Below are 13,753 nucleotides of genomic sequence, written 5' to 3'. Positions count from 1 at the left end.
CCCTTGCATTGAAATAAATGCAGTTTAATTTATTAGTCCTACTTTGTCCCTGCCTGCCCTGACTGTTTGACTCACTTCTGTTCTCAGCTGTACCCGTCTCAGATCGATCTCTTGCCTCACTATCTCCCTGGGTCCCACCACTCCCTCTCCCCACCTTATTAGTTTAAATCCTCCCGAGCAGCTCTAGCAAATCTCCCTGCCAGTATATTAGTTCCCTTCCAATTTAGGTGCAATCCGTCCTTCTTGTACAGGTCACTTCTACCCCAAAAGAGATTCCAATGATCCAAAAATGTGAATCCTTCTCCCATACACCAACTCCTCAGCCATGCATTCATCTGCTCTATCCTCCTATTCCTGCCCTCACTAGCTCATAGCACAAGAGTAATCCACATATTACCACTCTCGAGGACCTCCTTTTTAAATTCCTGCCTAACTCTCGTAATCTCCCTTCACAATCTCAACTTTTTCCCTTCCTATGTCGTTGGTTCCAATGTGGACAATGACCTTTTCCTGGCCCCTCTCCCCCTTGAGAACGTTCTACACCCTCTCTGAGACATCCTTGATCCTGGCACCAGGGAAGCAATACACCATTCTGATTTTTCGCTGCTGGCCACAGAAACATCTGTCTGTACCTCGGACTAGAGAATCCCCTAACACAATTTATCTCTTGGAACCCGATGTACCCCTCGTTGCATTAGAGCCAGTGTCAATACCAGAAACTTGACTGTTTGTGCTACGTTCCCCTGAGAATCTATCACCCCCTACATTTTCCAAACAGTGTACTTGTTTCTAACGGGGATAGCCACAGAAGACTCCTGCCCTACCTGCCTACCTCTCTTACCTTTCCTAGCATTCACCCATCTATGTGACTGTATCTGAGACTTTCCCCCTTCCTATAACTGCCATCCATCACATACCGTTGCTGTTGAAAATTCCTCATTGCCTCTAATTGTCTCTCCAATCTACCCATTCAATCTGATAGGATTTGCAACCAACAGCATTTATTGCACATATAATCCACAGTAACCCGTAAACTCTCTTTAAACTAGAATCCAAGCTGTTGAAGAGTGGGCCCAAATGGAGGAATTGGTGCTGGGAAGGATACATTGAAGTCCAGGCACATATGTAAGGAATCTAGGGATGGACTGGGGATATGCTGGAGATCAGTGAAATAACTCAGTCTGAAAGTAATAAAGGTATGTTAATAGCTGCATGATAGATGTAGGAGATATTGTGGAATAGAAGTAAGCAGCCTATGTGTATTGTAAGCGCAATCAATCCCAGAGTAAATCTGCTTGCAGGGAAACATCATAAAAAGTAAATTCAAGTTCTTCAAACCTTTGGTCAGACTGTTCTGAATTTCTGCCTGATACGCAAGCAAGGTTCTCAAGGAGCTGGGATTATTTGGCTCAGATCTGGCAGAATGCCAAGACTGTAAGTCTCTGTAATAGCAAATAAGAGCAGGGAGGGACGGTTTTTTTTTACAAGGACTGAAGGTGATAGGTTTGATTTTCCCATATTTTAGGTGAAAGGCATTCTGACTCAATCATGATCTCTGGATTATCTGCAGATATTGTCAATAATAATACTTAAGTGCCAATGCAAGTTGGATTATGCAACATCTTACCTTGCTTTTAAACTCCATTCTTTTAGCCAGTCCTTCCATGCTTGTACATTTAAATATGAGTTTTTGAATCGGTTCCAGCTATTGATTAACCTGTTTAGAATGGAATTCAAGAGATTCAATATATTTGGGTGTAGGAGAAAGAAAGAGGGAAATATAGACAAAGATCAGAAAAAAAATAAGAGCAGTGTGGTCCATTTGGCTCTTTGACCCTAGTCCACCATTCAGTAAGATCATGGTTATCTGACTGGGGCCACATCCAGGCAGCCACATCATACCCTCCAACTCTCCTGTAAATAAAAGAAGTGATCAGGTCTCAATACATGAAACTCACTTAATTTTGTAAAGATAAGGCATGCTCAGAAATAACTTCCCATGTATTGTGTAACCACTGTTTTCTTTTAAATCACTAGGCTCCATTGTAACATAATGCATCAAATCTCACCTATGCCCTGAAGAGACCAGGGTCAAGTGAGGAGTGCACCCACCACAAGGGAAGAAAAATATTCCAGACCACTTACCATAGCTGCAAGTTAGCATTCCAGTGCTGTTAACTAAGAAATGGTGCTGACTGAAACAGAACAATAAGAATTCCATAAAGCAAGCCAAGATCTACTGCACACCATTAATACAGTTATCTCACTAAATTGTTACACTGCAAGACGAGGACATTTGGCCCATGATGTCCATATCTCATTTATGTCAGACAAAATTGAAATTCATTTACATGTCACTTGGCAGCCCAAGCCTGCTTGATATCCAGATCTTACTGCATTTAGGCACTGACTGCTTCAGTGACTGAGGAGTCATTAATGATGCTGAATGTTATGCAATCATCAATGAATATCCCCACTTTTGACATTATAATTGAGGGAAGGTCATTGATGGAGCAGCTGGAAATAGTAGGGCCTAGGACTCTACCCTGAGAAATTCCTGCAGCGATGTCCTGGAGTTGAGACGTCTGACCTCCAACAACCACAACCATTGTGCTTTGTGCCAGGTACAATTTCAACTAGAAGTAGTCACCCTCTGATTCCCATTGACTTCAGACTGGTAGGGCTCCTTTATGTCACACTCAAATCAAATTCAGCCTTGATGTCAAGGGTGGTCATGTTCCCTCTGGAGCTCAGCTCTTTTTCTGTACTTGAACCGAGGCAGTAATGAGGTCAGGAGCTGAGTGACAATAGTGGACTTCAAACTTGGTAGTTCTGCTGGAAAGCTCTGTCGATAATCTCTGCCAGGATTTTATTGAAGATTAGGAATTGACTGAAAGGCATAGTAATTGGCTAGGTGGTTTGTCCTGCTTTAAGTGTACAGGACAATCCTGGACAATTTTGCACATGGTTAGGTAGATGCCAGCACTGCAGCTGGACTAGAACAGCTTGGCAAAGGAGCATAGCAGATTCTGAAGCACAAGTCTTCAGTACTACTGCAGAATATTGTTGAGATCGACAGCTTTTGAAGCTTCCAGGGCCTTCCAACAGTTTCTTGCTATCACATGAAGTTAATCAAATTGGTTGAAAACTGGCTATTGTGCTGCTTGGGACCCCTGGAAGAGGCTGAGATTGATCTACTTGGCACTCTGGCTGGAGATTGTTGCAGATGCATTGAAGTGCTGGCCATCCTCATCATTGGAGTTGGGGAGATTTGTGGAGCCTCCTCCTCCAGTGAGTTATCTTAGAACCATAGAATCCTTAGTGTGGAAGCAGGCCATTCGGCCTCTGAAGAGAGCCCACCCAGACCCACTCCCCCCACCCTATCCCTGTAATCCTGCATTATGCATATTAATGCATACCTAAGTCCTTGGATACAATCGGCAATTTAGCACGGCCAATCCACCTATTGTGCATCACCATTCATGACTGGAAAGACCTTAGGCCCGAGTCACTGATTGCGAAATTGCTTAGCCCTTCTATCACTTGCTGCTTCTGCTGTTTGATACGCATGTAGTTCTGGGTTGTAACTTCACCGGGTTGACACTTCATTTTTAGCTAAGCCTGATGCTGTTCCTTGCATGACCTCCTGCACTCTTCACTGAATCCCCGGCTTGATTGTATTCAACATGAAGTTATACTGATTCCTCAACTGGATGGGAAGGGAGGGGCAAATACATGATTTGATTTTGGGATCTGGAGTCAATGTTGAGCTTTCCTGTGAAAACTTGCTCCCAACCATATACCACTGTGCTGCCATTTCAACTGGGTTTGTCCTGCTGGTGGGACAGGGCATATCCAAGGATGGTGATGGTGATATCTGGGACATCGTTTGGGAGGTATTATTCCGTGAATATGAATATGTCAGGCTGTTGCTTGACCAGTTTGTGAGACAACTCTCCCAATTTTGGCACGAGCCTCCACTAAGGAGGACTTTACAGGTTGAGTTTTGCGGTTGTAAATCTCAGAGGCGTAGGTAAATGCCAAGCCTGTCTGGTCCAGTTTCAATTTTTTTGAGAGCAGTTAGAAGTCAACCACATTGCTGTGGGTCTGGAGTCACTCATGGGCCGGATCAGGTAAGGACAGCAATTTCCTTCTCAGAAGGCCAATAATGAACCAGATCGTTTATATGACACTTGACAATAATTTCATGGCCATCATTAGTTAATTAGAAAAGACAGACAAGAGTAAGTCAGAGAACGAGGGAACTCTGAAGAATTAAACGCGTTTACTTGGAGGCTTACAAGTAAGGCTGACGAACTCAAGACATGTATGGGAACATGGGACTGGGACATCATCACTATTACAGAAACCTGGCTGAGGGAAGGAGAGGATTGGCAGTTCAATGTTCCAGGTTTTAGATACTATGGGAAAGGTAGAAAGGGAGGCAAGATCAGACAGGGAGTGGCATTTTTGATTAAGGAAAGCATTACTATTGTAATTAGAGGAGATATTTCTGAAAAATTGTCCAGTGAAAATATATGAGTTGAAATTAGAAATAAGAAAAGGATGATCACTTTGGGATTATACTATAGGCCTGCCCAACAGTCTGAGGGAAATAGAGGTGCAAATATGTAGAGAGATCTCAGAGATATGTAAGAATAATAGGGTTGTAATAATAGGGGATTTTAATTTTCCAAACATTTGACTGGGACTGCCATAGTGTTAAAGGTTTAGAATGGTAAAGAATGTTAAATGTGTCCAAGAAAAATTTATCTTTTGAGCCAAGAGGTATTTATGGGGATTGTTGCAAGTATTGGAAGCATCATTAAGTTGGGATGATCTGTTGGGTTTTTAGTTAGGTTAAGTTATTCTGTTCTCTTTTGTTCATGTTTCATTTGGTAATCTTGTAAATGAATTACATATTAATATGTAAATGTTCCTGATAGAGAAGCAGCAAAACTTGACCTTCTTTTGGGAAATAAGGCAGGACAAGTGACTGAAGTGTTAATAGTGGGACTAGTGATCATAATTTTATTAGTTCAAAATTAGTTATGGGAAAAGATAAGCTTTCCATAAAAGTTAAAGATTTTAATTGGAGTGAGGCAAATTTTAATGGTATGAGACAAGAACTCTCAAAAGTTGATTCACGGATAAAGGAATAACTTACAAGTGGGAAGCTTTCAAAGTATGATAACAAGAGTTCAGAGGCATTATGGTCCTGTTAAAGTGAAAGGTAAGACTGGTAAGATTAGGGAACAATGGATGAATAAAGACATTGAGATTCTAGTCAAGAATAAAAGAAATGATTTTTTTATTAGAAATAGACCAAATGAATCTCTTGAAGAGTATACAGTGTAGGGGCATTCTTAAGAGGGAATTCAAAAGGCAAGGAGTGGATAATAAGATAGCAGATAAAGTTAAGGATAATTCAAAGAGATTCTACAAGTACATTAAGAGCAAAGAGCAACTAAAGAAAGAGTAGGGCCCCTTTAAAGATCAACAGGTCACCTTTGTGTTGAACCTCAGGAGATGGCAGAGATATTCAACGAATATTTTATGTCAGTTTTTACTGTGGAGAAAGAAATGGAGATGAGAGAACTCAAGGAAATAAATATTAATGTTTTGAAAATAATTCACATTATAAAAGATGAAGTGCTGGATGTCTTAGAAAACATAAAAGTGGATAAATTTCCATGACCTGATATTGTGTATCCCAGGATGTTGTGGGAAGGAAATTGTGGGGTCCCTATAAGAAATGTTTATATCACCTGTAACCACGGTTGAGGTGCTGGAGGTCTGGAGACTGGCTATTGGTGTTCCTTTATTTAAGAAAGGCTCTAAGGAGAAGCAAGGGACCTGTAAACCTGTGAGTCTGACATCGGTGGTGGGTCAGTTGTTGCAGGGATAGGCTAGATCCACTCAAGATCAGAGCAGTGAGTTTATGTGTGGAGCCTGAGGAAGTGAGTGAGGTCTTTAATACGTGCTTTGCAATGATATTCATCAAGGAGAAGGACATAGAAGATGGTAAGATTAGGGAGGGGTATGTTGATATTCTTGGGCATGTCAATATTAAGAAGGAGGTGGTGTTGGATGTCTTGAAAAATATTGACACAGCTAAGTCCTTAGGGCTTGATGAGATCGATCACAGGATACTGAAGACGGTAAGAGAGGAGATTGCTGGGGCCTTGGCACAGACCTTTGAGTCCTCTTTAGCCAGAAGTGTGGTCCCAGGGGACTGGAGAATTGCCAATGTTGTTCCTTTGTTTAGAAATAAACAGGTTTATGAGCCTTACATCAGTGGTAGGGAAAGTATTGGAGAAGTACCATAGGGATAGGATTTACTTGCATTTGGAAAGGAATGGACATATTAGGGATAGTCAGCATGACATTATGCCAGAGAGATCTCTGAGGGATCAGGAAAATTAGCCATTGGAAATTTCACAGGATCCTGATGACATTTCCCGTCATTTGACCAGTATGGAAACATCCAGAGACAAAATGATTTCAGGTAAGGTGTACTAAATGAAATAATTTTAAAGGGTTGCAGATACAGAGACTATAGATGTGCACACAGATCTTTGAAAGTTGTAGGACAGGTTGGGAAAGGCTAGTAAAAAATGGCATGCTGGCATTATTTATAGAAGAATTGTATACAAAAACTGGGGATTTATTCCACAAACTTATATAACACTCATTAGGTCTCATCTGATGTATTGGTTGAGATTTTTTCCTCAGAGTACCAGCTTTCAGCATTCGCTTTATGTTGAACTGTCAACAGACTATTCACTTGTTTGTCAGTGGGGAGTATCACCTAGACTGATGTTTGAAAGTCTTCCCCATATGGCAGTGGATGCTGGATCAGTTGCAAATTTTAAAATGAGATAGATAAATGTTTGTTAAACAAAGATATTAACAGATATTCACCAAAAGAAGGTACATGGAGTTAGGCCAGAGATTAACCATGATCTCACTGAATGGTGAAACAGGCTCAAGGGCTGAATGGCCTACTCCTGTTCTTATGTTCCTGAAGGGTGTGCTCACAATTGAGCACAATGGCCCAGATTTTATGATATTAATAACAAGCAGTTTATAACATATCTTTAGAGAGTAATTCTGGCAGCAACTTATGACTTCATGTACAGGTAGCTCCAGAAACCGATGTCAGAATTACTCTGGTCCTCCATAAAGATGCACTATTCTGGCTCACTAGAATTATATCTTTGAAATGGAATGAAATTGAGATACTTCATCACGTTTTCTAGACTAAAGGCAGTTGAAAAGTTAGTGTTGGTATATTTCAGAGTAAAAGAGTTTTTAACAACATAAATTGATGCATCAGGGTATAACCAGGAACCTTCAGAATATCCACACACAAATCAACAATATAGTACACCGCATTTTGCTTTACTTATGTATATTGGGCAGACCAATCATTTAAAATTCATTAAATCTAAACATTGAACATTGCAGCAGTGAATAATGCTGACAACACCTATCAGCATACTTTCAACTAAAAGCACAGTTTGCAAGCTATAAAATCTGACTGTTGTTTATCCTGAGGATCAACACAGCCACAGAAAGTTGGCATAATGCCTTCCCCTTTTGCAGTGCCTGACTTGGGAGTGTTTGATGTTGACACTAGCTATGCAAAGTGAAGAGTTCCCTTTCACAGCAGTAGCACATTGTTACAAACATGAACAGATGTTAAGAAAGAGAACATGCATCAGTACCTTCTTGATGCCCGGATGCGCTGGGTAGAATCACTGCCAGACCAACGTGATAAAATATACTGTGCAGGAAGTGCAGATATTAATAAACCAATTTGCAAAGCAGCAGCTGCTGTTAGTTGAGGCATCCCAGTGTTCACCACTCTCTCCTTTCACTAGGAGGACTTGAAGCTTAGACTGTAGACAACTAAAAGTAAATGAGTATTAAAACTATGGAACTTCTTTGAAATTCACATTATGTACGGGATACTAAAGGTTTCAAGCTACTTTAAACAATGGAATAGATACAAACACAAAGTATATGGCATTGAGCCCCCAACTGGTTTTATATCCAATCTGATATTCATTTAGTTTGAACATCATATTTCTCAGATATTTTACTAATCAAAAGGCTAAAACATGTTTTGTGAAAATATAACAAAATACAGGATCTTTTATTAAACATGCAGCATTGTACATTGATAAAATGTGTTATGATTTTACTCCTTCCCTATGTAACTCACAATCTGTAAATTTTAATACTCTCAATGTCGGAATACTTCTAATTGTAACTAACAGAGTGATTTATACAATTGTGGGCACTAGTCACTGAAAACAAATTAATAGTATCTTAGCATCAACACGACAAATAGCTTTGTTCCACAGCACATGCCCAATGTCAGTTTTCTTTTTTCATGAGTGCAATAGGATACATTTCTAGGATGTTGGCAGCCCTACATAAGCAAACTAGATAATGAACATTATTGAACTATAAAAGACATTACAGATAAACAGCAATAATTTGCATTTATATGGCATCCTTACATAAAAAGGAAGATCTTGGAGCTCAATGTAGTTCACATCAACCTTCAACTCTAAAAGCTTTTCACCACTTAGAAGCAAAAGCCATGTATGTCACTTTCCACCCTTACACCAATGCCGCCCCATCTCAGGGATACCAAGCGTAACTGTACTTTTTCCACAATTGCTCCAGTGTAAATAAACAACTCAAGACTACCAAATACTGATGAAGTGTCAATGGATTTGAAATGCTAATTTCTCTCCACAGATGCTGCTAGATCTATTAGTTTCTCCAGTAATTTCTGTTTTTGTTTTAAATATTGATGTCTTCTTGATCTTACGTCTCAGAACTACATAATATGTATTAACCAACTGACACTAAAGTTCCTGAACTTTACCGTATAAAATTTAGAATTTTAATAAAGGAAGAAGAAAGTCTCTTATATTTTTCAGTGCCTTTCATGTTCTCTGGACATCAAAAGAAAATGCTTCACTGTACTTCAAGTAATTTTGACATGTATTTAACCTAATCTATTTAAAAGAGGCTCATATGTTGAAATTTCACAGGTCTCTCATTGTCCTGAGTTAAAATTAGGATTTGGGGTTAAGAATACTTTATTAAAGGAGCTCAAGTTGCTAATGGAGTGCCATCTGAATGTACATTTGGAACTCTGTGTTTACTGTGGATGCTGATTTGTATTTGGGGCTCGCAGAAACTCTGATTTTCATATTATATCGAAGAATATTTATTAGGTATTTACAGAGAAAAACAGGAAGTGTAAATAATTTGCAAAAATGATACAAACAACAAGTACAGTAATAACATAGTTGAAATAGCAAGTAAAAACCACGTGCATTTCAATGTCAGTAAATGAATGGTGATAGAAGAATTAAAATGGCAACTGTACTTTGAATGGAGACAGTGGGACAATACGCAAGAACAAAGGGGTTGGAAATATGAGTGTCCCTATCTCTGAACCAGGAGGCCTGGGGTCGATTCCTATCTGTTCCGGAATGCCTCTAAACAGGTTGTTTAGGAAGATAATTTTCACAAGAGATTAAAAGTCACACTTCATTTGGCTACACAAAGAGTAAAGTTGTGAATAATCAATTCAAATATTGTACTTAATGAGAGCTATTGAGAGTAGGTTGGTAGAAATGTTTGTTGCACTCTGGAGAGCAAACATTAAAAACTAGTTTGAATTGTGATTGCTGTCAGTTCTGTCCTCTCTTCATAATTTGAAATAGTTCTGCAATTTTAGAAATCAATATGTGATCACTTTCCGTTCCTCATTTTTAAAAGTCCCCAATTATTTTAGGCAACACACTACATACAGCCCAGACAGCTGTTCTGAGGAAGGGTACTCAGACAGTAGTAGCAGCAGTTCAGGGTGTGGAATGCCCTGCCTGCAACAGTAGACTCACCAACTTTAAGGGCATTTAAATGGTCATTAGATAGGCATATGGATGAGAATGCAATAGTGTAGATTAGATGGATTACAGATTGGTTTCACAAGTTGATGCAATATCAAGGGCTGCAGGGCCTGTACTACGCTGTAATGTTCTATGGTCACTGGACCTGAAACATTAACTCTGCATAGATGCACGCCAGACCTGCTGAGCTTTTCTAGCAATTTCTGTTTTTCTGATTCACAGCATCCACAGTTCTTTTGGTTTCCATTTTAAGCTATTCAAAATGACACAATTGTGGTGACTGTTAAAGCTTTTTGCTATTATTTACCGTAAAATATAAGCTACAATAAGCATACCATCCTCAATTGCAGAGGGAACTGTGAACTTTTGAATGTGGCCCCATAACAGTATAGTCAAATATTAAATTGAGGATGTGGTTTATCTCCCTCTTCTAATAAACAGCAAGGATTTGTTCTCATGGAACTGAAGAAGTCTTATCAAGAAATGAACCACTCCCCAACCTTACACTGTTACCTCGTGTAAATTTGATTTATGGCCATACAATGGTTTTGTCACTAAGACCAGTTCCTTACTGTCCACCTGCCTAGTGAAGATCCAAAGTACTGTCAGAAAAAAACACTTATGGGAATTGTATTCGGAGCGGACGAGCAAGTGTGCGGTGAAAACCTTCCTTTTTCAAATATTACGTTCAAATGGCCTAAAGAGGTCGAGCTACATACTCGCAATCGCATGTTCCTTGAATTATATGACCTTGTCTGACCCTTCAAAGCTTGAGAGTTGGTACTGGAGGAAGCAGAATTGTTCCCAAACATTAATCAGGATGCAGCAGCAACGGACGTGAAGTTGTACCTTCTAGTGACTTGGGGAAGTCTTTTCATGTCAGGTAATATCAACACTGAAAATGTGTTGCTGGAAAAGCGCAGCAGGTCAGGCAGAATCCAAGGAGCAGGAGAATCGACGTTTCGGGCATGAGCCCTTCTTCAGGAATCTGCAGTCCTCACTTTCTCCTCCAGGTCATGTCAGCAAACAACCGCGCTCTCCAATCGGAGAAAGGTTATTTCAAGTCACAAACGTTTAATGGCGAAAATAAGGTGAATACAGCGCTAATGGGAGCACTTAAAGCAACGTGTACAATACAGGATGGCGTTTATCCCCGGGATGTGAACTGGTGTGAGTTGCCGAGTTATAACTATGAGCAACTAAGGTTAGAACTACTGATTTTAAAAGCAGTACACCCAATATTGTAAATTCAAAGTAGTCAGGAATTTGGATCTGGTTTCCGAATTTCTGGAGTCCCAAATCACAGAAACCAAAATAAATACAAGAAATGGGATGTGAAGCTTTTAGTGGCGTATAATAAAAACTTTCAGCCAGCAAACATGTTGTGAACTCCTTTCCATCAGTCAGCTAAGTTTAAAGCAAGCCACTTGGGCTCTTGTGGCACGGCGGTAATGCTCCTTCCTCTGGACCAGGAGATTAAAGTCGCAGCCGCTCCAGAGCTGTGCAGTAACATCTCGGCTGATTTTTAAAAATATCGAAAGCAAGTAACCACGGCACTGACACTTCGGACCTACAGCTTAAAAAGTATTAAATGGGCCCAACTTACCCAGCACTAGAAGTGTTTTATTTTGTGAATTTTGCAAAAGGTCAGTTCAGTCTTTGTCGCACTTTTCGTAAAACTCGCTATGAACGCAATCATCAGCCGCGCTGCCAAAGAGGGTAAACAGTTCTACCCCGCGATTAGCATTTCACCACAGCACTGTCCGCTGCCGAGTGTTTAAACAGGAACCGAAAACTACTGCCGCATGTAAACTGGTGCTGTTGTGTGTGCGTGTGTCCCTGGGATTCGGCGTTGCCTCCAACGGCCACAGTGCAGCGACCCCGGCATATTGCCCGCCGGCTGCAGGTGGCGACCTTGCCGCCTGTGCTTTCTCATCCAATAACTTCGGCCCACGACTCGTTCAGCAGCAGTTCCACTCAGCGCCACGTCTCCAATCCCACACATCCAGCCACAGAAACCACACAGCGCTGCTTCTGGACACACTACTGGCGTGTTGTTCAGAAAGACGCAGGATTATACACTACAGGTTCGAACGATCAGGCGCAGCCTACTGTGTCAAGCCACACTCCAACTGGCCAAACACTAAATTGTGCATCAGAAACAAAACAGAAATTGCTGGAAATGCTCAAGAGCACTGGAGCTCTTCCAGTAATTTCTGTTTTTGCTTGTGATTTAGCATTCGCAATTCCTTCAGTTTTTACTAAATTGTGTATATTTAACTTAACTTTTTTGTGTGTTTATACATTGATTTTCTTCCAGGGTCATTCTTCATAAGATTTAAATAAGAATTTTCAATTGATTAGATTAGTTACAGTGTGGAAACAGGCCCTTCGGCCCAACAAGTCCACATCAACCCACCGAAGCACAACCCACCCAGACCCAGACCCAGCCCCAGCCGAAGCACAACCCACCCAGACCCAGACCCATTCCCCTAACACTACGGGCAATTTAGCAGGGCCCTAACACATTTTTTGGATTGTGGGAGGAAACCCACACAGACCCAGGGAGAACGTGCAAACTCCACACAGTCGCCTGAGGTGGGAATTGAACCCGGGTCTCTGGCGCTGTGAGGCAGCAGTGCTAACCACTGTGCCACCCCCGCCCATTAGTTGCTGCAGCGGTCTTTTTGTGATAATGTTGTACTTCATGATCACAGTTACCACCTCTAAATTTTTATTTCAGATTTGTTTCCTTTAGCTCCAATTTGAATTTCTCAGTTACCAACGTGTTATTTGAACTCATCTCCAGATTTTCAGCCCATGCCTCTAGATTACTCATCAAGTGGTATAACCAGTATAACCAGTTGCAGAATCCTGTGAAGAATTGTTTAAGTTATGGACAAACTGAGAAAACATCATTTCTAATAAGCCACAACATTAACATCACCGGGATTGCTGTAAAAAATATTTTAAATGTGAAGAACCATTTGTATAAGTAATATATTAGACATCCCATTAAAGGCAAGTTAAATATAACATTTTTAGAGAATTGTATGTATGGGGATATGCTAAATAATTTTGAAAAAGAACAAGGAAGTAGAGTTACTGTTCATACCTAGCCAATATCAGGATAGGTGGAATAAAACAGAAGAACTGTGAATGCCAGAAAACTGAACAAAAACAAACTGCTGTAGAAACTCAGTAGTTCTGGTATCATCTGCTGAGAGAAAAGAGAGTTAATATTGAATCCAGAAGAACATTATCAGGATGAGTGGTCTCCCGCATAATGACATTTCTACAATTTTATGCTCATTATTGTCAGGATGTTGCTCACATTGAGTTGTTATTATCTGCTCCTAAATGTTAGACGAAGTGAGGACTGCAGATGCTGGAGATCAGAGTCAAGATTAGAGAGAAAAAGCACAGCAGGTCAGGCAGCATCCAAGGAGCAGGAAATTTGACGTTTCGGGAAGGGCTCTTGCCTGAACGTTGATTTTCCTGCTCCTCGGATGCTGCCTGACCTGCTGTGCTTCTCTGCTTCTAAATGTTGTTGAGGAGTTGCTAATGAGCTGCCTTCTAGAATATGCTGGAGTGGCTTATCATTTCAGAGGGTTGCTCAGTTATAGAGTCATACAGCACGGAAACAGATCCTTCGATGCAAATTGTCCATGTCGACCAAGTTTTCCAGACCAAATTAGTCCCACTTGCCTGCAATTGGCCCATATCCCTCTAAACCTTTCCTATTCATGTACCTGTCCAAATGTCTTTTAAATATAACTGTAACTGCATCCACCACTTCCTTTGGCAGTTCA

The 13,753-nt window shown here is 40.5% G+C and overlaps 1 protein-coding gene across 4 annotated transcripts in view; it reads right to left on the bottom strand.

Moving 5' to 3' along the window:
- Positions 1 to 12,029, bottom strand: part of si:dkey-261l7.2 (uncharacterized protein LOC569751 homolog) — a 24,635-nt gene extending 12,606 nt beyond the window's left edge. The window contains exons 1-4 of one of the 4 annotated variants that reach the window (XM_043686972.1): positions 11,548 to 12,027; positions 9,479 to 9,527; positions 7,731 to 7,914; positions 1,628 to 1,717 (exon numbers count right to left, since the gene is read on the bottom strand). In XM_043686972.1, the coding sequence (XP_043542907.1) occupies positions 1,628 to 1,717; positions 7,731 to 7,855 (215 nt within the window). In that variant the 5' untranslated portion in view covers positions 7,856 to 7,914; positions 9,479 to 9,527; positions 11,548 to 12,027. Of the gene's footprint in view, positions 1 to 1,627; positions 1,718 to 7,730; positions 7,915 to 9,478; positions 9,907 to 11,547 lie in introns of those variants that run through there. The other 3 variants (XM_043686974.1, XM_043686971.1, XM_043686973.1) reach the window with 3 other exon arrangements.
- Positions 12,030 to 13,753: the final 1,724 nt, after the last annotated feature.

This window comes from Chiloscyllium plagiosum, chromosome 3, assembly GCF_004010195.1.
Source record: "Chiloscyllium plagiosum isolate BGI_BamShark_2017 chromosome 3, ASM401019v2, whole genome shotgun sequence".
NCBI lineage: Eukaryota > Metazoa > Chordata > Chondrichthyes > Orectolobiformes > Hemiscylliidae > Chiloscyllium > Chiloscyllium plagiosum.
This window is presented reverse-complemented; position numbering and strand designations above follow the sequence as displayed.